Genomic DNA, 22,997 nt, shown 5'->3' with positions numbered 1-22,997 from the left:
CTCTCTTCTCTTTGATTCATGTCATTTTCCTTTCTCTTTTTCAATGCCTCTTTTTGCAGTCCTTCACTCTTCTGCTCAAACATATTCTCAGTGTTCCTTTTCTCAACTATAACTGTAAGTTTTGAGGCTGACTGATACCAGTGCAAAAAGGTTGTGAGTGTTTTACAGAAATGACTGTCTGCATATGTTTATGCAACTGTTTCTGGTTCAGTACCTTTGTAGTGTATGGACTGAATCTTAACGTAAGATCAGCGCATATAACTTCATATTTGAGTTTAGTTTCTCAAATGTTGTATGTGTGGTTCTAGAGGGGCTACAGTATAGTACCTAGACACCCAGCCCTGTGCCTGCCTTGCTTTAGTGTGTGGTCTTACTGCGTGTGTTTCAACCTATGGGCTAAACCTCTTCTTTATGCAAAGTTCAGCTTTAGTTTTTGTATACTAATTTCCCCTCTTTCTTTACTGCTTCGTTTTCCTATCTTCTTGGAAGTGGAAAAAGACTTCTCTTTCCAAGCTTTACTGTTGTTGTTCTGGTTTTTCTCACTATTTCTAAGGGGAGCTTAACCCTAACCTTAACCCTACGAGATATAATTGAGGGTTGGATAACCATGCCTACAATATCAATTTGAAATAGAAACTAAAGTCACACTTTACCATGGTATTATTCAATTTCAACAACGGTTTGACTGTGATGCCTTCATCAGGGTATTTGTACATCTAGTAAAAATGTATAATATGGAAAAATATGCCTTTTTACTTCTACTCTGCTGTCCTCTCTCTTGCTCTCGCTCTTTCTTTCTCTCTTTCAAACTCCTCTGCTTTCAAGTCTTTTATTTTCCTATTTTCTTTATGCATGGCTATCAGATTTATAATTTCCCCTTCTTTCAATCTAATAGCAATTTTAAACTTATTTAGTTACATTGTTTCTCGTGTTTCTTCACTCGATCCGTTTCACCTTTTCTGTATTAATCTTAAGGCTTTCTTTCTTCACCCTTTGTCTTCTTCTTTACTGACACATTTGTCTTCATTTTCTAAACTTTATTTCTCTGCTTTGACGCTTTCAAATCATTTCCTCACCATCTTGACTCTGTATCTTATCATGTATTTCTCTAAATTGTACATTTCCTAGTTTCTTTCACTGTAATGTTACCTTCCTTGCCTCATACTTCTGCTGTCCTCTTCTCTATTTTCCCAACAGCATTTCTCCTTTATTTTCCCCTAAATTGTCCTTTTTCTTGGTTCATCTTTCCTCTTGCTGTCTTCTATTTACACAACATTGCTTTTCCCAACTTCTGTTTCTGAATTTTATTCCACTTTTCCTCTGCTACTGATATTCTCCAATTCTTTCCTCATTGTTTCAGATTTACTTTTTCTTTCTAAACTCTCCTTTTGCTTTTTACACACTGTCCTCTTAGCTGTCTTGTAGTCATCTAGCTGTGCCACTTTTACATTTCTTGTCCTTGATCATTTCTGTAATTCTGCTTCGCTCTACACTTTGGTAAATACTTTCTCTATTAACATGAACTATTTCCTAATACTAACATTATAACCTCCTGATTATTTTACCTGACTTGTGAGTTCTATCTTTCTGTTTGCTTTAAGCAAGAACTCATTTCCAATTTCATCTTTTTCTGTTTTCTGTCTTTTATTTTGCTTTCCTATTTTAAAGTTTTCTAAATGTTCTGTCCATCTTCTTTTATTTCTCAGCTGTCATTACTTTCCTTCACTCTACTGTGCTGTCTATTTCTTCTGTTTTTTGTTTCTCTATTACCTCCTCTTTCCCTCTGCTCCTCTCTGTCCCTCTTCAGGTCCTCCTCTTTCCCTCTGCTCCTCTGTCCCTCTTCAGGTCCTCCTCTTTCCCTCTGCTCCTCTCTGTCCCTCTTCAGGTCCTCCTCTTTCCCTCTGCTCCTCTCTGTCCCTCTTCAGGTCCTCCTCTTTCCCTCTGCTCCTTTCTGTCCCTCTTCAGGTCCTCCTCTTTCCCTCTGCTCCTCTCTGTCCCTCTTCAGGTCCTCCTCTTTCCCTCTGCTCCGCTCTGTCCCTCTTCAGGTCCTCCTCTGCTCCTCTGTCCCTCTTCAGGTCCTCCTCTTTCCCTCTGCTCCACTCTGTCCCTCTTCAGGTCCTCCTCTTTCCCTCTGCTCCTCTCTGTCCCTCTTCAGGTCCTCCTCTTTCCCTCTGCTCCTCTCTGTCCCTCTTCAGGTCCTCCTCTTTCCCTCTGCTCCTCTCTGTCCCTCTTCAGGTCCTCCTCTTTCCCTCTGCTCCTCTCTGTCCCTCTTCAGGTCCTCCTCTTTCCCTCTGCTCCGCTCTGTCCCTCTTCAGGTCCTCCTCTTTCCCTCTGCTCCTCTCTGTCCCTCTTCAGGTCCTCCTCTTTCCCTCTGCTCCTCTTTGTCCCTCTTCAGGTCCTCCTCTTTCCCTTGCTCCCTCTGTCCCTCTTCAGGTCCTCCTCTTTCCCTCTGCTCCTCTTCAGGTCCTCCTCTTTCCCTCTGCTCCTTTCTGTCCCTCTTCAGGTCCTCCTCTTTTCCTCTGCTCCTCTCTGTCCCTCTTCAGGTCCTCCTCTTTCCCTCTGCTCCTCTTCAGGTCCTCCTCTTTCCCTCTGCTCCTCTCTGTCCCTCTTCAGGTCCTCCTCTTTCCCTCTGCTCCGCTCTGTCCCTCTTCAGGTCCTCCTCTTTCCCTCTGCTCCGCTCTGTTCCTCTTTCCCTCTGCTCCTCTCTGTCCCTCTTCAGGTCCTCCTTCCCTCTGCTCCTCTCTGTCCCTCTTCAGGTCCTCCTCTTTCCCTCTGCTCCTCTCTGTCCCTCTTCAGGTCCTCCTCTTTCCCTCTGCTCCGCTCTGTCCCTCTTCAGGTCCTCCTCTTTCCCTCTGCTCCGCTCTGTTCCTCTTTCCCTCTGCTCCTCTGTCCCTCTTTAGATCCTCCTCTGCGCCCCTGTCCCTCTTCTCGTCCTCCTTTCTCTCTGTCCCTCTTTAGGTCCTCCTCTTTCCCTCTGCTCCTCTGACACACTTTAGGTCTTCCTCTGCTCCACTCTGTCCCTCTTTAGGTCCTCCTCTTTCAGCTTTGTGTTGTTATTGATCTGTTATGCTGTTTTTCTTCTCCATTTACCTGTTCTGAATGCTTTCCTGTCTTCTGAGCTCCTGTGAAAAAAATGCTTTCATCTTTCAGTAGTCTATTCAGAATCTTCCCTCTCCTCTCATGCCCCTTGCTTTCATGTCTCTGAAGTCAGCTCTTTTCTCTTGTACCTGCTTTCAAGTCTGTCACCTTTTATTCCTGTGTGCTTTTCTCTTCCTAGAACTTATTTTCCTTCATTATGAACTTACACATCTGAAGAGATGTGATTTCCTCTCCACCTATCTGTAGTTCTCTAGAAGACATGCTAATGAGGATATCTATTGCTATTCTGTGGCTTTAGTGCTTGTTTACCCTATAGCTATCAGCCTACTCAATTTCCTCTTCATTATTTTGCATGCCTTTTCCAACTGCTCTCTGGTCATACTGTGAGCTATTTTTTACTCCGGCCATTCTTTTGACATTTAATATTGTTCCTTGAATTTAAGTTCAGTGCCAATCCCTAGAAACAGTGCAATCATGTTGATCAGTGACATGAAAGCCAGAATTTCGATGTCAATCTATCAACTCACTGAACTGTCCCTGTAATATGATTGATTGTCCATTGCTGTCTGTTTGGATTTTAAGAGTAAAATAAATGCCTTTAACAATGTTCAGTTTGATATTGTATCAAACCCAGAAGACTACTCAATCTTGAGCAGCAATTTTTACATTAAGTAGAAGTGCAACATGTCATTTCTATAACTCAAGACAAAATACTTATTTCTAAACTTATTTTATTAGGTTCTTAAAGAAAAAAATACATATGTACACAGTATTTACAAAACGGGAGTATTTCATTTCAAATACAATCCAGGGAGGGTTGAGACTGGGGAGGAGGGATATTTTGCAAGTATATTCTTTAGTTTCAGCTAGCTGCAACAAACCACCTGAGCAGCATAGAAGCAATACTTACTGAGAATGGATAGTTACTCAGCAACAATAGTCACTAGCAAACAGATACTCAACATGAAGAGGGTGGAGAAAGGAGATATTCTGATAGAAGGGAAGAGGGAGGGGACACATGCAGGTAAGGAGAGTGAGGAGAGAAAAGGAGCAACAGAACAAATCCACTAAAGAATGAAAAATGAACCGATGCATCAGGCTGAAGTAAGAAAAGGGAATTGTTCAAGTGCAGTCTAATAGGACATATGGAGGCAGGAGTTACACAGCGATGAAGTTCAAGAGAGGAAAAAAAACAAACCCACAGGTGTCAGAAGGAACAGTTGAGAGAGTAAGAAGGAGCAGCACATTTTAAAAAGGAGAAGCATAGTTAGTTAAATGGAAATGTACAGTTAAACTTATTGAACTAAAGCATCAATGTGAGAGGTTCTGTAATGTTAAACACATCAGACCAGGAGATAGCACGCTACATGAACTTGACCTCACTGTTGAAGAGGTGTCTGAAATCAACAGAGACAGAAAAGCATCCTGTTTAGGAAAGGTACAGAGCAAGACAGAGAAACATTCTGATATGGGAGCCAACTACTACCGGACTACTCAAAACTGACAGGAATGTGGCCAAATATAAGCAGATAAGAAAAAAAATATCTAGAATCGAATAGAGTATTTTCCTTGATATAATGAAAATTGTATGCTGTATGTCCAGATCCATTTCAAATCTCAAATTATTTTACATGCTAGAGATACTTAATGTGTTTCCAGGTTAAAATAACTCCCATTGTATTACGACAAATACCAAATGCGGGCAAATGAATTTACAGGTAGACCACATGAGGCAGCTGACAAAATACATCAACAGGTTACAGAGACGCCAAATATTCACTGACCAAAAAAGGTTGCCTTACCAAATATTGATCTGTACTTCAGAAGTTGACATAATGACAAAGCAATTTCTAGGGAACACCCTGGTTATGAAAAACAAGAACGCATGCAAATGTTTCTGGACAAACAGTATACATTAACACATCTAATGGTTTAGAGGTATAGGCCTTCCTAACTATAGACAGAACTTGCAACAGTGTTCCAAAATAGTTTCTGGCAAACTAGAGTGGAAAAAAATCTGACATTGAATGTTTTCTTGATTCAAGTTAAGAATAGTCAAATAAAATACATTCAAAAGACTTGATTAAAACAACTGAAGTCAGCCTCCCATGTATAAGACACCGCAACATTTCAGGTCATATTGACAAAATGGCTTGAACTTGAGTTGGCAGTATCAAGTCTTGCATTTCTCACACTTTTCCCTCTCTCCAGCTTGCTTCTGGAGGCTGGGAGGAGGTGCTCTCTTTTCACATTCCTTTTGCTCCTGTAATGCAGTACTGCAAGAAGAAAAATAAGAGAAAAGGACTGGTGAAGGGAGTGGGGAAAAGTAAAGAGGGACAGAGGATAGGAAGATGAGGAGAGAAGGGACAAGTTGAGTCATGAGTACAACTGTTGAAATTAATGACCGAAGCGAGCACGTATCACACAAAATAGTGCCAGTCAAATGAAACAAAGGGATCTATAAATGGGTAGACGGGTTGCTGAGAAGACTGATTACTCATCCAGACATTCATATTGAAACTGATCCTGCAGTCATTTTATATATATATATATAAAAAAATTCCTCTCTCTCACAGGCTCTCTCAATCCAATCATTAATATTAAAAACGTTACCATATTGATATGCTACCATATCAAAACACTGACTCACACCAGCCAAACCACTGATAATCTGAAACAGGTCTGGGTTTGCTCTTTGACAAACTACTTCCAAGGAAATTGACAAATGGGAGACTTGAGCAACAAACACACAGTTTGTTTCTTGGCTGATGGGAGTGCAGTGCCTTCAACCAAACCTTTCTCTTGCCATCAGGATGTTGTGTGGTGGTTTTAGTACATTACTTATCTCTAAGGCAGTGATATTCAAACTTTTTCAGCAGGGACAACATTTTTTCCACCAGAATTTCTGAGGTCCAATTTCTTTGTGCCGGGAAGAATTTCCAAACCTACTGACACCCTTTAAAAAAGTGTTTACCTTCAATTCATTACATGTTCATCTCATCGAAATGAAAATAAACCAATAAATACATTCACTCAATAAAAATAGATTTTTCAAATGATCCTTTTCAAAAACGTTTCTTATATTGTCCCATACAATATGACCTATGAATGTTTTTGCATTTTGGCGACCCCACTGCAGTTCCCTCATGGGTTGCGATGCTGACTTTGAATACCACTGCTTTAAGGTGTTCATGAGTACAGATAGCCAGAAAGGTTGAGATGAGACAGAAATGCATTAAATAAAATCTAAAAACAAAAATGGGTTTACAGAAGATGAGCATTTAAAAAAAATGATTAAGAAATGAAAGTGGTCAACCAAGTGTGCATATCTAAGGGAAATTTGGCAAGAAAAATATTTGGTTTATACAGCAAATATCCCATTTTCAATCCCTGTAAAAGCCCAAAATATAAACCTTCTGTCCTGCACACTTATTGAATAAGCGGTCAAAAATATAGGGTAGAAATCAAGCAAGTGTTTGCACTACAAAAAGCAGTCACTATCAATTCCCCATTTAAATCCACAGCAATATCAAAAACAGGCAATGTATTCCAATTTATCCAACTTTTTAGATTTGTAATTACAATTTACATATTCACATCAATTGTCTTAAAGAATAAATGTTTTATTACCCATATCTAAAATTCTTCAGCTTCTCATTCACCTTATACGTTTCTGTCAAAATTACACGTGCCCTGGTAAACATAAAACATATCAAAATGACCAATGAATAGTTACTGAGAAGAAAAAAGGTCAACTGAATCCACAACAATGTACATTAGATACTGACAGATCTACTCTATAGATGAGCACACAGGACATTTGTTACAGACTTCTGTTCATCCTGAAAGTAGGTCCTATCTTGTATATAACCTCGTTATTGTGTTACCAAATCCCTTTTTATTTATATCATTTTTCTTACTTTTTAACTCTGCATTGTTGGGAAAGGGCTCGCAGGTAAGCATTTCAGTCTCAACCTGTTGTATTCAGCGCATGTGACAAATACATTTCATATCTCCGCAATGGCACTGAACTCACTAAAATACCTCAAGCTTTGATGTGAATCAAGTTAATACTCTTCAAGGTCATGCCTGAAAACAAGGGGTATATACGCTGATATTAGATCAACTGATAATGGTGTCCCATTTCTAGGTTCTATTTATGCATTGCCAATTATGTTGATTTACAATTAACTCTCCACACTAGTCTCCTCGCATCAGATCTTATCAAGAGTATACACAGGGATGTAGCCTAATGTATAACTGCTGGATAGGACCCCAAAATAACTACTCTACAATCCTTCACTCTCACCTGCCTTTATTGAAAACCAAAATGTCTGCAATGGGGTTTTAAAAATATCACATGGTGATTTCTTAGCATTAAATAAATAAGCAGATTATTTGATTACAGACAAACATTTGATAAGCAGAGTCCTGTATGCTTTAGCTGTCAACATAAATGTCCTAAACTAATGTTTTGTGGTAGAATGTGTCAATTTTCAATTGAGGAGACAGTTACACATTCAGGTTTAAAAGATATCTGCACCTGCATAATTTGACAGTTTGGCTTCATCATTGTCTTGCAAATGAGGGGTGTTCCCCAAGGGTTAATACTGGTACCCTTAATTTTATATCACAATTTCAGATACTATCATCACGTGGATGGAATTTAAGCAATTACCATAGACTTGATATCATACACCTTAACCCAAACCAATGGTTAGGGTTTGTGAATGAGCCAATAGTGAATACCAGGTGATCTTTGCCGTGCTGTCATCCACCTCCTTCCAGCACACCAAGAGTCCTTTTTCTTACCAGCCATACATACATACTCAGCCTTACTGAACGGAGTGTGGAGCATACAAACCCAGACGTTGCCGCCATCTGCACAGACAGCGATCTCATCTCCATCTGTTGTATGGCGGAACTGATCCAGCCACCATATTTGAAGGTGAAGACTTTGCCACCATCTTGATAGAGCTGACTTCGTCCTGTGTGGTGGGAGTGCTTGACGACTGCTATTCCATGCTGCTGAGGGGGCTGTTGATCGGGTAACTCAGGAAACACCACAGGCTCGCCCAGAGCCTCAACTTGGTTATTTGGTATTCTTAAGGGGTGGGAGACTGCCTCCTTGTCTGCTCTCAGGGGATAGATGGACTATAGGTGGATATCCTGCCTCCTGGACACATACCGAGGGATTGCAGAGGCCATTCTTGGTAAAGATTAGGGGACTGTATCCACCATCACACTTTATAAGTCAATGCCTACCAGAAGGGACTAGACGCCAGGCTTGGAGATCTTCTATATTAGAGAGCAGATATAACTGGGATGTAAACTTTGTGGTCAAACTTTGGTGAACTCTGGGTGACGACTGTTGAAGGGTGAAGCAGGGGACTGCGGGTAGGGGACAACTGTGGGGTAAGGATGGCTGTGGCCAACCTGGGCAAGGAGCCAATCAGAACCTTTAGATTTCTCAGTCAATACCTTTCAGGGGTGCCAAGTGTGCAGGGCTAGGCAGGAACAGGAAGTGGGGGTAACTTTCCCCACCTGATCGCCAATCGTAGACAGCTTGGGGGAAGGGGGGGGGCAAGACATACAAACCACCATCTCCTCCTCTCCCGGATTGGACGCTGGATCACGAAGGCTTCCTGAAAGCAGCAAAGGGCTAGCACAGTCTCTAGAGCTGAACACCTGAACAGACAAACCTCTTCTCTGGTTGTTGGTTTGGTTTTGGAGTGGATGAGCAGCCTGTTGAATGAGGGCTTGATGGATGACTTTAGCTCATTTCGTTTTCATCTCTCTTGGGTTCTCAAGGCTTGTCTTCGCATGAGTTTGAGGCTGTTGACTTGAGGGAAGGAAAAACATAACAGAACACTGTTAGCTTAAAACTTCTGAGAGCGATAGTGGATGGGAGACCTTGAGGCTATGCTCTTCCCTGATCTGTGAGTTGGCGCTTGATCTTCGGGTCTTAAACTGAACTAATGCCTAACATCTGTTCGTCATTAAAATGTTCTAAGTCGAAGGTATAATTAATATCTTGAGCTGATCAGAGATGTGTGGGGCTAAGTTATTCTAAATGTATTTGATGTGCAGCATGTATGCAGATAATCTCCCCCACTCTTGTCATACAGTCCATATCTGTGAGCACAGTGTATCTGTGGGTGGGATCCTCACTGAATTGCAGCCTTAAGTGATTTAGTGGGTCCTAGTGCATATCTCCCTCTTTCTACAGGACTAAATTGTAGTTTCAGTCTAACCACTAGTCTCCCTCCTGAGGTGTAGTGCAGAAGAACTGTAGGGTACATTCCTGACCCGGTCTATCTCTCAGTATCTCCCTTTAGTGTGCTTTCCCCCCTCCCCGGTAAACCCCCCACCCCCTCAGGAGGCTGCCAGACAGGCTGAGCTGGTTTTGCAGTCTATCTTGCTGGGGTCAGAGGGGAAGAAGGTGACCCCCAGGCCTGTGAGGAAGGCCATGCAAGAGTCTAAACAAAGGAAGCCCAGACTGGACTGCACATACTCCACCGGCAAGTCTGGTCTGAATCTGGGAAAACACAGAGGGGGAGAGGCAATTTAAAGTTGAACCATTTCTATCCTACATACAACTATGTAAAATGATGAATTGTTAGGAACCATGGAGTTTGGATGAAAGGCCTCTGACGTACGTTTTGAATAAGGCCCTGAGAGCGATCATCCTCTCCCTCTCTACAAACTTGTCTATGAGGTAGGATGCCATGCGTGGGGCTCTCCGGTAGAGTTGGAAAAACCGGTGGAAGTTTCCCAGAGCCCAGGCGGCGCGGAGGGAGAGAGCGTGGGACACACACTCATCCGCCCGCAGCGCCGCAGTCAGGTACACCAGCTCAGTCGTGATGTCTGTGTGTGGGGGACAAACACGCAACCAAGAAAATCAGGACATTAAGCTCAATTCTATGCGAGCCAAAATGCAATGCAGAAATATAATGATTGATGAGGAATATCAGGCAGGTGGTAAGTTACCTCCAGAGTTTTTAGTGAAGATATAGTAGAGTAGTCTGTAAGCAGTGAACTCCCCTATGTTCTCTGACGGGTTGTCCTTATACAGGGCCTTCAGCTGCATCTGGCACTGGTTGAACTCTGCGTGGTCACCCTGGTAACAACGCAAACATTTAGAGAAGAATGCACATCTAGTACGAAACCGCACCTTTAAACTCAAATGTGACGCCTGACGTCAAATACGAGGTAGCGAAGGGGACGATGTATGGAGAGGACCGCTCACCTTTTCCAGAGCGATGCGTGCATGGCACTCGTATACTTCCACTGTGAACTCCGTACGAACTCCTTGGACCTGAAATGAGAAGAGACGCCTCCTGTTTTCATATCCTCATACAATAGGACTCAAATACCGAGATAGTGGCTGATCGACAAAACTAAAAAGGACATGTAAACTGACCGTGAGGTCTTGTCGTATGGACTTCATCTGTTCACAGGCGTAGGGGTAGTCCTGGCGGGTCTTCCAGTGAGCCTTCACGGCCAACAGAGACTTCCTCAGCACCTGGCCAGAGACAGGGGGTTAGGAGACGAGCATCACTACATCTGAAGGGAGGCCTCAAATAAGGATCCTCTCATTCCACGTGACAGGCGATACTCACAGATACGGGACGCACGGTGGCAGGGTCGGGGGCACAGGTGAGTCTCAGGTAGATCTTGGTGATCTCTTGGCAGGTGCCCACGATGGGGCAGTCGTCCCAGCTCAGGTCCTCCTTGGGCAGCTCCAGGTTGTTGATGGACAGCACCAGGGGCTCTGAGCGCATCTTTGTGTTGTGGAAGCGTGCCGCTCGGCTTTGTTTCTTGGCCTCCCGGTGGGGGTCGTGGAAGTCCAGGCCGGCGTTCCCACCTTTCCTCTTCTTGCCCAGGACGGTGGAGTTAGCGTCATCCATGTTTCTGAGAAGAGAAGCCGAAATGTGATCAGCACAATGAGAATCAGGGAAAGGTGAATATTAGTTTGTGGGTGGGTCAAGGCCAATGACTTGAAAGAAGATTTCACCCACAACTAGCTTTTGGTATTTGTTTCATTAGTCCATTGTTGATATAGTCCCAGAATGTTTTGCATGTCAGCAATCGAGTTTTCAAGATGTATCACTTTCAAAATACAGCCAGAATGATGCATTTTGCATCATATGATGCCGAAGTTCGACATAATATGATGCAAAATGCATCATTCCGGCTAGATTTCTGTATTTTGAAAGTTGTATATGTTGAAAACTTGATTGCTGACATGCAAAACATTTTGTCTGGAATTGTTCTTTAGGCCAAAACATGCTTGTTTACCTCCGTCCTCTGTTGCCTCTTCCGCCCCTTCCTCGTCCCCTCTCTCCACCCCCTCTGCCTCGGTCCCTGTCGCCCCCACGACCACGCCCTCCTTTCTGATTGCGCCGGGGAAGCTGGGTTCGGAGGTCACTGGACATGCTGCTGTCCGACTGGGACTCAGAGTCACTGGAAGAGGAGAACGAACAGGACATTACAACAACATAAAACTACACAGCATACTTTCTCTTTTTAGAGTGGCTATCATCATACTATATTAAGGGGAATATTTGACCTATAACAAAGCAGGTTGTGACAAATAATACACCTGGCCAATTATGAAATGTTTTTTTTTTATCACTGGACTAACCCAAAACATACAAACACACTGTCTCTCACCTGCGCCTGTGTCTCTGGCCATTGCGGTCCCTGTGTCGGTTGTGGGAGGGAGAGGGGGAGCGAGAGGAGGAGCCTGAGGAGCTGGATGAGGGGCTTCTCTGGGAGAAGACGTTCCTGTAGTGCCCCAGCCTGGCCCCACCACCCCTGCCACGCGTAGCCCCACCTGTACCCCCACCACAACCCACAGAACTCTCCAGAGTCCTCTGGGTGGGAACAGCCTCCCAGCGAGACTGCTTGGCCTTCAGTCTGGAAGGAGAGAGAGGAGAGAAGGGATTAGGATGACTAGCACCTCTTGATTGGGCTTAGGCAGAAATTAGACATTTTGTCTCCAAAAGGGGATTCAGGCTTTCTAAGTTCCTAGAGGGTGAAACATCAGGCTAAGAATCCAAGACACTGAAACATCAGGCTAAGAATCCAAGACACTGAAACATCAGGCTAAGAATCCAAGACACTGAAACATCAGGCTAAGAAAACAAGACACTGAAACATCAGGCTAAGAAAACAAGACACTGAAACATCAGGCTAAGAATCCAAGACACTGAAACATCAGGCTAAGAATCCAAGACACTGAAACATCAGGCTAAGAATCCAAGACACTGAAACATCAGGCTTTTCCAAGAACAACTGCTCCACTCACTCAGGCAGAGGCTCGCGGTCCCAGTCGATGGTGTAGGCAGACCCATCCTGTAGTCTTTTCTGTAGGACCTCCTTCAGCCCCTTTTCGGTGCGGTCCTTGTCCTCCTCATTCTCACAGGCTGTGAAGCAGCGCTGAACATACTCCTTCATCGCCTGGGGCCAGTCCTGGGGCCTGAGGGAATAATTTTTATAATCAGCATTGCAACAGTAAATCAGAGGGAAAGGAAACTGGTTTGTGAGTATTAGGTCAATTTGAAGTGACTAATTGTTAGTTTGAGAAAGCAGGACATGGTACTTCTGAAATCTATTGGATGCAGATTTTAAACCCCTGTCATCTTCTGATCATGAGTAGAGCTACTTCATTCTTCCCCAGTAGGTATTAAGGATAGAACAGACAGATATATTGGTGTCATTAGTAGCTGTCTCCTCACCGTGTCTGGGCACCGCCAGGTGCAGAAGGAGCAGCAGCTGGGGAGGAAGGAGTAGCAGCCAATCCGGTGGGTTGTTCCCCAGGAGGGAAACTCTGATTGGTCATGACGTAGGGTCGCTTGGGAATGTTGAACTTCATCGCACCTGCTCCAGGTGCCTCTGTGGAAGACAATAAAGAAGGCATTGAAACAAAGACAATAACACCAAGTGATGGGAAACAAACAAAGATAAGCTGACAGAAAAAAACATGCTTGAGATACCCTCACACAACTCAATACCCTCACACACTTACGTTTCATGCGGTGCCAGAGCTGCTGTCCTTGTTGCTGTGGCGGTTGTTGTTGATGGTTCTTGTTTTTGTTGGCCTCTCCTCTCCCAGCTCCTGGTACATACTGACCCTGTCCTTGTTGCTGGTGTTGGTTGTTATTCTGCTGCTGCTGGTACGAGTTCTGAGTCTGGTAGCTCTGCCCATAGCTGGGCCTGCCTTGGTTGTGGTTGTAACCTCTCATCTGATTGGGGTCGTTGTTGGGGTAGGGCATGGGGTTGTTGGGGTTGTAGTTCTGCCCTGGAGGAAGGGGGTACTGGGAGTTGGGAGGGATGGCTGGGGGAGGGGGGGGTGGGGGCTGCTCAGAGCTTGTGGGGCTCTGGGGGGGTGGTTGAGGGGCAGCAGGAGGAGGGGGTTGGGGCTGAGAGGGGTAGCTCGAGGACTGGTCATCCATCACGGGCAGGGATGGAGGCTGGGAAAGTAGGGACAAATAATAGATGGGGGAAAAGAAACTTGTGAAGGAAAGGTAATAAACTAGATTCCAAAACTTCAAACTGAGAATATCTCAATATGAAAGGAGAACTGCAGAGCAAAACGTTCTAACTGCAACAGACTTCAGCTCCAGATATATTCTTAGTGGGAGGATTACATTATGCTGAGCCGCGAGGCACCGGGTAAAGGCCCGTTACGTCATCGGTCGAAAGCGGGGAGGGAGGAGCGTCCTTCTCAAACCGAACAGTAATCTGTGCCCCTTCTCAAACCGAACAGTAATCTGTGCCCCTTCTCAAACCGAACAGTAATCTGTGCCCTTTCTCAAACCGAACAGTAATCTGTGCCCCTTCTCAAACCGAACAGTAATCTGTGCCCCTTCTCAAACCGAACAGTAATCTGTGCCCCTTCTCAAACCGAACAGTAATCTGTGCCCCTTCTCAAATCGAACAGTAATCTGTGCCCCTTCTCAAATCGAACAGTAATCTGTGCCCCTTCTCAAATCGAACAGTAATCTGTGCCCCTTCTCAAATCGAACAGTAATCTGTGCCACTCAGTCATTTTGTCAACAAGGCAGCATGACGCATTGACCAATCAACAGTGTAGGGTTGTACCTGACAGTGTGAGATAATTAGGGACGCTTGTCACGGTAGAAATAGAACATTATTCAAATGCCAGTCATCAATAACATCTTAATTCATACGTTTTATTCCTGGCGCACTTCTGTCCGGAAACAAAGTCATTTTTACACAAACGCCTGGCATTGGGGAATCATTTAGTCAATGATTCATAAACTGCAATAGAGGAAGAGTGAAGTAAACTGAAAACTTGATTGATTTAGTAGCAACAGTAGCAGTTTTCTGATGGTTACCTGTCCAGTTGGAGTGGTGGGAGAGGGGTAAGGTCCTGGAGGTACACCATACTGGCCCTGAGGAGGATAGCCACCACCACCATACTGGAGAATCAGAGGAAAACACACTTCAAATATGGTACTGGCTTGGCTTCAACCAATGGTTTTATGTTGTGTATTCTGTCGGTGTATCATGTGTTAACAGTTCATAGATTTTTTTAGTCGCAAAGTGCCGGTTTTGTAATGTGTTGGCTAAATCTTAACAATTCCAATTCCTTATCTAAATGCTATAGTGCATAAAGCCGGCATCAGTGTCGGGGAAATCATTGCCAAGGACTACATTACAGTTAATCTGAAATGTGGAGGGTGCGGAGGATATGTACACATACGGGGCCCGGCGCCATGGGGTAGTAGTAATTGTAGGGGTAGGTGTATCCAGGATACGGCTGCTGCTGGTTCTGTTGGTACCATTGTTGGTAGTACTGCTGCTGTTGCTGCTGCTGTATGGCTGTGGACTCAGTAACTGCAGGCTGAAACTGACCAGCCTGGAAACACAAACAGACAACTACTAAGTGACGAGAGATTAAATCAGAACGAAAGCCTACTTGTCCATTTGAATCATATTCTGGTAAAAAGCCAGGAAGACCTGGGCCCGCATCCACAAAGCCTCAGAATAGGATCAGTTTTGCCTTTTAGAATCCTAAACAATAAGACTACATACACAGGTTGGGACCTGATCCTAGATCAGCACTCTTACTTTGAGACGCTTTGTGGATACGAGCCCAGATCAGACGGTTGTGTGTCTGTGTCAGGAAGGAAAAAACGGTCCATGCTGTACAGCTCGTCAAGTTAACCTCTCTGGGAAATGTGGCTAGCGTCCCACCCGCGGGACACACTATTCAACAGCCAGTGAAATAGCAGGGCGCCAAATTCAAATCAACAAAAATCTCATAATTAAAATTTCTCAAACATACAACTTTTTTACACCATTTTAACCTCTCTGGGGCACGTAACAGCCAGTTGAATCCTGTGGCGCGATTTTCAAAACCTTTGAAATGCTATTACTTCAATTTCTCAAACATAAGACTATTTTACAGCTATTTAAAGACAAGACTCTCGTTAATCTAACCACACTGTCCGATTTCAAAAAGGCTTTACAACGAAAGCAAAACATTAGATTATGTCAGCAGAGTACCAAGCCAGAAATAATCAGACACCCATTTTTCAAGCTAGCATATAATGTCACAAAAACCCAGACCACAGCTAAATGCAGCACTAATCTTTGATGATCTTCATCAGATGACAACCCTAGGACATTATGTTATACAATACATGCATGTTTTGTTCAATCAAGTTCATATTTATATCAAAAAACAGCTTTTTACATGACGTTCAGAACTAGCATACCCCCCGCAAACTTCCGGCGAATTCACTAACAATTTACTAAATTACTCACGATAAACGTTCACAAAAAGCATAACAATTATTTTAAGAATTATAGATACAGAACTCCCCTATGCACTCGATATGTCCAATTTTAAAATAGCTTTTTGGTGAAAGCACATTTTCCAATATTCTAAGTACATAGCCCAGCCATCACGGGCTAGCTATTTAGACACCCGGCAAGTTTAGCACTCACCAATATCAGATTTACTATTATAAAAGTTTGATTACCTTTTGTAGTCTTCGTCAGAATGCACTCCCAGGACTGCTACTTCAATAACAAATGTTGGTTTGGTCCAAAATAATCCATCGTTATATCCGAATAGCGGCGTTTTGTTCGTGCGTCCCAGACACTATCCGAAATGGTAAATCAGGGTCGCGCGCATGGCGCAATTCGTGACAAAAAAAAATCTAAATATTCCATTACCGTACTTCGAAGCATGTCAATCGCTGTTTGAAATCCATTTTTATGCCATTTTTCTCGTAAAAAAAGCGATAATATTCCGACCAGGAATGTCCATTTAGCTAAACAGAGGAAAGAAAACAAAGCTTTCGGTCGACGCGGGCACGAGCCTGAGTCTCACAGTACTGTAACCAGCCACTACCCAAACGCGCTACTTTGTTTCAGCCAGAGCCTGCAAAGCCACGATTCAGCGTTTTGCCGCCTTCTGAGAACCTATGGCAGCCGTAGGAAGTGTCACGGGACAGCTAAGATCCTCACTCTTCAATAAACAGAGACAAGAAGAACGACACCTTGTCAGACAGGCCACTTCCTGCATGAAATCTTCTCAGGTTTTTGCCTGCCATATGAGTTCTGTTATACTCACAGACACCATTCAAACAGTTTTAGAAACTTTAGGGTGTTTTCTATCCAAAGCCAATTATTATATGCATATTCTAGTTACTGGGCAGGAGTAGTAACCAGATTAAATCGGGTACGTTTTTTTATCCAGCCGTGTCAATACTGCCCCCTAGCCCTAACAGGTTAACTTATTTGGGATAGGTGGCAGTATTTTCACGGCCGGATAAAAAACGTACCCGATTTAATCTGGTTACTACAGATTAGTAACTAGAATATGCATATAATTAGTTGATTTGGATAGAAAACACTAAAGTTTCTAAAACTGTTTGAATGGTGTCTGTGAGTATAACAGAACTCATATGGCAGGCCAAAACCTGAGAAGATTTGTTGTACTTCTGTTGCATCTCTATCGAAAATACAGCATCTGTGCTGTAACGTGACATTTTCTAAGTCTTTCATTGGCTCTCTAAAGCCGCCAGAAAGTGGAATGGGGTGTCTGCCGTCTCTGGGCGAAGAACAGCAACAGAATTTGTAAGTGGTCAGCCTGGGGACAGTGACACTGGAGATGCGCGGTCACAAGACTACTCAATTTTTTTCTTTCAGCCTTTGAATGAATACAACGTTGCCCGGTTGGAATATTATTTTAAACAGCTTTTGACATGCTTTTGACATGCTTTTGACATGCTTCTAAGTACGGCAATGGAATATTCTGACATTTTTTTGTCGCGAAATGCGCTCGCGCGTCACCCTTCGGATAGTGACCTGAACGCACGAACAAAACGGAGCTATTTGAATAGAACTATGGATTATTTGGAACCAAAACAACATTTGTTGTTGAAGTAGAAGTCCTGGGAGTGCATTCTGATGAACAGCAAAGGTAATCCAATTTTTCTAATAGTAATTCTGAGTTTAGTGAGTCCCAAACTTGGTGGGTGTCAAAATAGCTAGCCGTGATGGCCGAGCTATGTACTCCGAATATTGCAAAATTTGCTTTCGCCGAAAAGCTATTTTAAAATCTGACACCGAGATTGCATAAAGGAGTTCTGTATCTATAATTCTTAAAATAATTGTTATGCATTTTGTGAACGTTTATCATGAGTAATTTAGTAAATTCACCGGAAGTTTTCGGTGGGTATGCTAGTTCTGAACATCACATGCTAATGTAAAAAGCTGGTTTTTGATATAAATATGAACTTGATTGAACATAACATGCATGTATTGTATAACATAATGTCCTAGAAGTGTCATCTGATGAAGATCATCAAAGGTTAGTGCTGCATTTAGCTGTGGTTTGGGTTTATGTGACATATATGCTTGCTTGGAAAATGGCTGTGTGATTATTTTTGGCAGGGTACTCTCCTGACATAATCTAATGTTTTGCTTTCGCTGTAAAGCCTTTTTGAAATCGGACAGTGTGGTTAGATTAACGAGAGTTTGTCTTTAAAATTGTGTAAAATAGTCATATGTTTGAGAAATTGAAGTTATAGCATTTATGAGGTATTTGTATTTCGCGCCACACGATTCCACTGGCTGTTGACTAGGTGGGACGCAAACGTCCCACCTTGCCCAGGGAGGTTAATGCAACCGCTATGTCAGATTTCAAAAATAACTTTACAGCGAAAGCACACTTTGCAATAATCTGAGCACAGCGCTCAGAGACGAAACCAAACCCGCCATTTTGTGGAGTCAACAAAACTCAGAAATAACATAAATATTCACTTACCTTTGATGATCTTCGTCGGAATGCACTCCCAGTTCCCCAATAAATGTGCATTTGTTTCGATAAAGTCCATATATGTCCAAATACCTCCTTTTGTTCGCGCGTTCGGTAGAGTACTCCAAATGCACTGTGCTCGCGCAGTTAAGTTCAGACAAAGTCAAAAACATTATATTACAGTTCGTAGAAACATGTCAAACGATGTATAGAATCAATCTTTAGGGTGTTTTTATCATAAATCTTCCATAATATTCCAACCGGACGATTCCTTTGTCTTCAAAAAAGAAAAGAAACACAGCTAACTCTCACGGGAGTGCGCGCCACTGAGCTCATATCATTTTCTCACTCATCTACTTCCAGGAGCTCTAATTCTCTCCCCATTCACAGTAGAAGCATGAAACAACATTCTAGAGACTGTTGACATCTAGTGGAAGCCTTAGGAAGTGCAAAATGAACCCTAAGTCACTGTGTACTTGATAGGGAATCACTTGAAAAACTACAAACCTCAGATTTCCACACTTCCTGGTTGGATTTCTCTCAGGTTTTTGCCTGCCATATGAGTTCTGTTATACTCACAGACACCATTCAAACAGTTTTAGAAACTTCAGAGTGTTTTCTATCCAAATCTACTAATAATATGCATATCCTACCTTCTGGGCCAGAGTAGCAGGCAGTTTAATTTGGGCACGTCATTCATCTGAATTTCCGAATACTGCCCCGTCACTAAAAAGTTACAAGCTTATTTGACTCATCAAATTGCATATTTTTTGACACGCAAAGACCCAAACGGCGTTCAATAGTACGTCATGAAGCTAATAGCAGTGACGCCATTACTGGGTAACTCCGGTAGGGCAACATGTGTACCGGTACTCGACCAGTCGGCGAAAGTCAACATCAGCCACGACAGAGAACAGTTGATTGTCAAGGGCAATGAATTCCATTATCTTGGCGTAAATGGATTTCGCCTTTGAGTTCTCTCTCTGAAATATTCTTACTCTTTCAAATGACTGCTCGACTTGTTGACTGCCCGATCCACACCAGCAGACATTGTGGGCTAGGTTAGGAATGCTGTGTTGCACATGTAGCGCAACATTTTTGAGGCGTCATTATGTCATGTACCTACGTTATATAGGTATGCACATCCGCTTTGACATTGGTTTTGCACATCGGCGATAAACTAGACATCGGGCCGATACCGATGTTGGCATTTTTAGCTAATAACATCCGATTCCGATATATTCAACAATATATCGTGCATCCCTAGTCAAAAGTACTGTCAGAATGATTTGTAATAAACTGTCATAGCCCCAATTTAAAAAGTGAACATTTGCCGTTGATGACATAACTTTTTTTACATGGTTGGGTCGCATTTTTATATATCAAAATGGGGTCGCGGGCCAAAACAGTTTAGGAACCCCTGAATTAGATGAATAGAACTGCCATCTGACAGACATGAAACCCCTTCATAAGCAGAATTTCACTTCATTATCGTAGGTAATGTACCTTGCAGTAAGTGAACAAACGCATCCGAAAAGCAAAAACACAGACACATAAGCAAACACACACCTGTGCTGTGGTCCGGTTGGCCTGAGCGGTCTTGGTGGCGCTCTGGGTCTTGCTGATGGAGGCCAGTGCCTGTCTGGCCTTCTCCCACTCTGGGTTTTCCGAGACTGTCTGGCCCTCTGGACCTGCTGCTGCGCCATACGACCTACAACAGACAGGAGACACGTGACTGTCAGTCATTCAGTACGGAAACCAAACAAATGTCTGATACATTTAACATGACCAGGTTTCAGGTTTGTTAACTTGGAAGATATAAAACTGCACATTTTAGTGGCCTTTTTTGTCCCCAGCACAAGGTGCACCTGTGTAATGATCGTGCTGTTTAATCAGCTTCTTGATATGCCACACCTGTCAGGTGGATGGATTATCTTGGCAAAGGCAAAATGATGACTAACATATGTAATTTTTGCACAACATTTTAGACCAATTAGCTTTATGCGCATATGGAACATTTCTTTAATCTTTTATTTTAGCTCATGAAACCAACACTTTACATGTTGCGTTCATATTTTTGCTCAGTGTATATGAATACATTTTAGTAAGGTAACTTGTTGAATGAGCATCTCAGCTGCTTGAGCATGGCCCCGCCACACACATAAAATTCAAAGCCTGCTATTTCTGTGGCCCCTAAATAAAATAGGATATTCTCATTGGTGGGAAATAAACGTGTCTCTGTTAGCAGAGGGTATGTTGAGCGAAGCTCAAAATAAGAGTGCTTTGACTCCACATGAAGAATAGCAAGAACCCCTGCTAGTACAGAATAAAACAGTCACGCCTGGCCCTGCCTATACTTAAGAGACAGTAACTTTGCTGACAACTAGCTAGACCATTTCCAAATCTTATAGAACTGATTCTATGACAAGTTAGACAATACTGCCCAAGCCTTGAGAGCGTAGCTCAACTGCCCGGTCCGGAATCAACCCATTAGCCCTATTACACCAGTTCTTGATGACCCATCGTAGACATGAAAATCGTGTTGATACTATTAGTTGTTGTGACCCGGCCTGGAAGATAACGTTAACTTAGTGAGAGTCTTGGACGGATGTTACTAGGTTACTGGACTGTGACCCAGTTAGCTAATTACCTTGTCTATCATAACTACGTACTACATAGTTGGTGGTGTTTGGTAGTAGAGAAGGCTAACCGATACGAAGCTGCAGGAAAGTAGGAGTTAGCTAACGTTAATTTACTGGCTAGTTAGCGTTAGCTACGTTAACGGAACGAGGCGAACTCTGCGAATCGCAGACTTTCTGAGAACGTTATTAAATGTCAAATTCTAGCTAGAATACAGGTCCAAAATAAAGTGAGAACATATTCGAAAGCTCGATATGTTTAACTTGATAATTTTAGGTCTTACCAGTTAGCAGTTGGAGCTGTCTGGGTCGTATTCGCCGCCATTTTGCCACCGAGATAACTAGCTAGGTACAGTACCAATCTAATAGAGCGTCGTCGGCCAGAAGACCCTAACGTAAACAAGAACAATTAAATCACAATATACAAGGAGAGTTGGTCCTTCGGTCTTTTAATCTACCATCCACTACTTCTCAACAAGAAAGTCTTTAAATTTAAGAAACAAACACACTATAAAGCAATATCTAAATGTCGAATAATGCCATTTTCTAAAGAACAACCGTAGCTGCAATGGATCTTCAACTGAAAAACAAAATGGCAGTTGCACTAGATATGGAACGTATGCCTCGCCTTCCGTTTCCTTTGCCTCGCCTCCTCCCATTGGAGGAAGATACTTACCTACTTTGTTCCTTGATTTCAAGTTTTGCCTTCTCGTTATTACTATTGCTACAACACTTGCGTAATAAAGTTATTGTTGTTAAACACCGTAAACCCTTGATGTTGCAGAATAATATTGAATAAAAACATTTTTACTCTCCCTGCTGGTGAAAAGCTGTTATAAGTTATATATATATATATATATATTACTTACTTACTTACTTATATATTACTTATAACAGCTTTAAGACTCTTTAAGACATTAAGACTCTTCATCCTCCACCACACAACTGTCAAGCAAGGTGAATGTGATAAGATACATCGACCAGGGATGGGCAACTTTGATGGGGGTGGGGGCCACAAAACATCTGAACTCATCATGAGGGGCCGCAGTAGATCGCTGGTCTTTGTACCCAAATCCATACCCACACGTGCAGTCAGAGCCGGCCATAGCCTTTTGGGGGCCCTAAGTGAGAGTGGGTGGCCCCCCAGTCGGTAATTCGACCATGATTACTACAAATTTAGATAGCTGGCTCGACTAATTTACCAATCTAAAAAATGTTATCTGACATGAGCTAATTGAGTGACTGTGTAGTTACTGACATAACAAGAGAAAAACTGCTGATCCACAACCAAATTTCGAAATTGCACTTTGTGCATTCTACTATTCTAACTCTAAACAGTCGTTCGAGACCTCGACAGAGTTCCTGAATTAAAAATAAATAATTATTATTACGTTTTGGGAAATTGATTCGCGTATAGCCGTGGGAAGTAGGTATGCTGAGGGTGCCCACTGAAAAATCTGAAAGTAAAAAAGTATTAATTAAAAAAAATTCTCACTAAAGTTATACGTTTTAATGTCACATGCACAAGTATGGTAAAACGCCTTTCATGCAAACTCAAAACCCAACAATGCAATAATCAATAACAATGTATTACTATTTTTTTTAAACACACAAGAAATAAGATTACGAAATATGAAATACATAATAAAATAAGTAAGTAAGCATACTATGTACAGGGAATATTTTTAAAAGTCAGTTCCAATAACATATTTACAATGTGCAGGGATACTGGAGTGATGGAGGTAGATATGTAAAAGGGTAAGGGGTCTAGGCACCAGGATATAAGATAAACAGAGTAGCAGCAGTTTGTATGTGAGTGGGTGTGCAAGTGTGTGGAGTCCGTATAAATGTCTGTGCATATTATGTGTGAGCAAGCAAATGATGGAGTGAGTATTTGTGAGTGTGTTGGAGTGACAGTGTGTGTTAGTGTGTAGTGTCCTGTGAATGTGCATAGA

At 42.6% G+C, this 22,997-nt stretch overlaps 1 protein-coding gene across 2 annotated transcripts; it reads right to left on the bottom strand.

The window, feature by feature from the left end:
- Positions 1–3,813: 3,813 nt before the first annotated feature.
- On the bottom strand, positions 3,814–21,651 carry LOC106605761 (leukocyte receptor cluster member 8 homolog). Of its 2 annotated transcripts, XR_001328930.2 has the most exons (16): positions 21,327–21,651; positions 19,973–20,114; positions 14,834–14,989; positions 14,466–14,549; positions 13,133–13,577; positions 12,843–12,999; positions 12,413–12,583; positions 11,776–12,021; positions 11,401–11,565; positions 10,722–11,013; positions 10,523–10,624; positions 10,349–10,417; positions 10,090–10,219; positions 9,759–9,966; positions 6,730–9,637; positions 3,814–5,403 (listed from the first exon to the last, which is right to left on the bottom strand). XR_001328930.2 is itself a non-coding variant. In XM_014201687.2 (15 exons), exons 1-15 carry the CDS (start codon positions 21,365–21,367, stop codon positions 9,475–9,477), a joined length of 2,571 nt encoding a protein of 856 aa, XP_014057162.2. In that variant the 5' UTR covers positions 21,368–21,651; the 3' UTR covers positions 3,814–9,474. The 2 variants fall into 2 exon arrangements, 1 of the variants encoding a protein (XP_014057162.2); XM_014201687.2 differs by having other exon boundaries at positions 3,814–9,637.
- Positions 21,652–22,997: the final 1,346 nt, after the last annotated feature.

The sequence above is a fragment of the Salmo salar genome, chromosome ssa05 (genome assembly GCF_905237065.1).
Source record: "Salmo salar chromosome ssa05, Ssal_v3.1, whole genome shotgun sequence".
NCBI lineage: Eukaryota > Metazoa > Chordata > Actinopteri > Salmoniformes > Salmonidae > Salmo > Salmo salar.
Note: the sequence above shows the minus strand (reverse complement) of the source record. Positions and strands in the feature narration are given on the sequence as shown.

Excerpts from the sequence above, each read along its gene's own strand:
- LOC106605761 (XM_014201687.2), bottom strand. The coding sequence starts at position 21,367 with ATGGCGGCGAATACGACCCAGACAGCTCCAACTGCTAACTG. Across the intron at positions 13,000-13,132 it reads GCTCTGGCACCGCATGAAAC|AGGCACCTGGAGCAGGTGCG; the intron begins GTAAGTGTGTGA and ends TGTCTTCCACAG. Across the intron at positions 10,625-10,721 it reads CCACCGTGCGTCCCGTATCT|GTGCTGAGGAAGTCTCTGTT; the intron begins GTGAGTATCGCC and ends GTCTCTGGCCAG.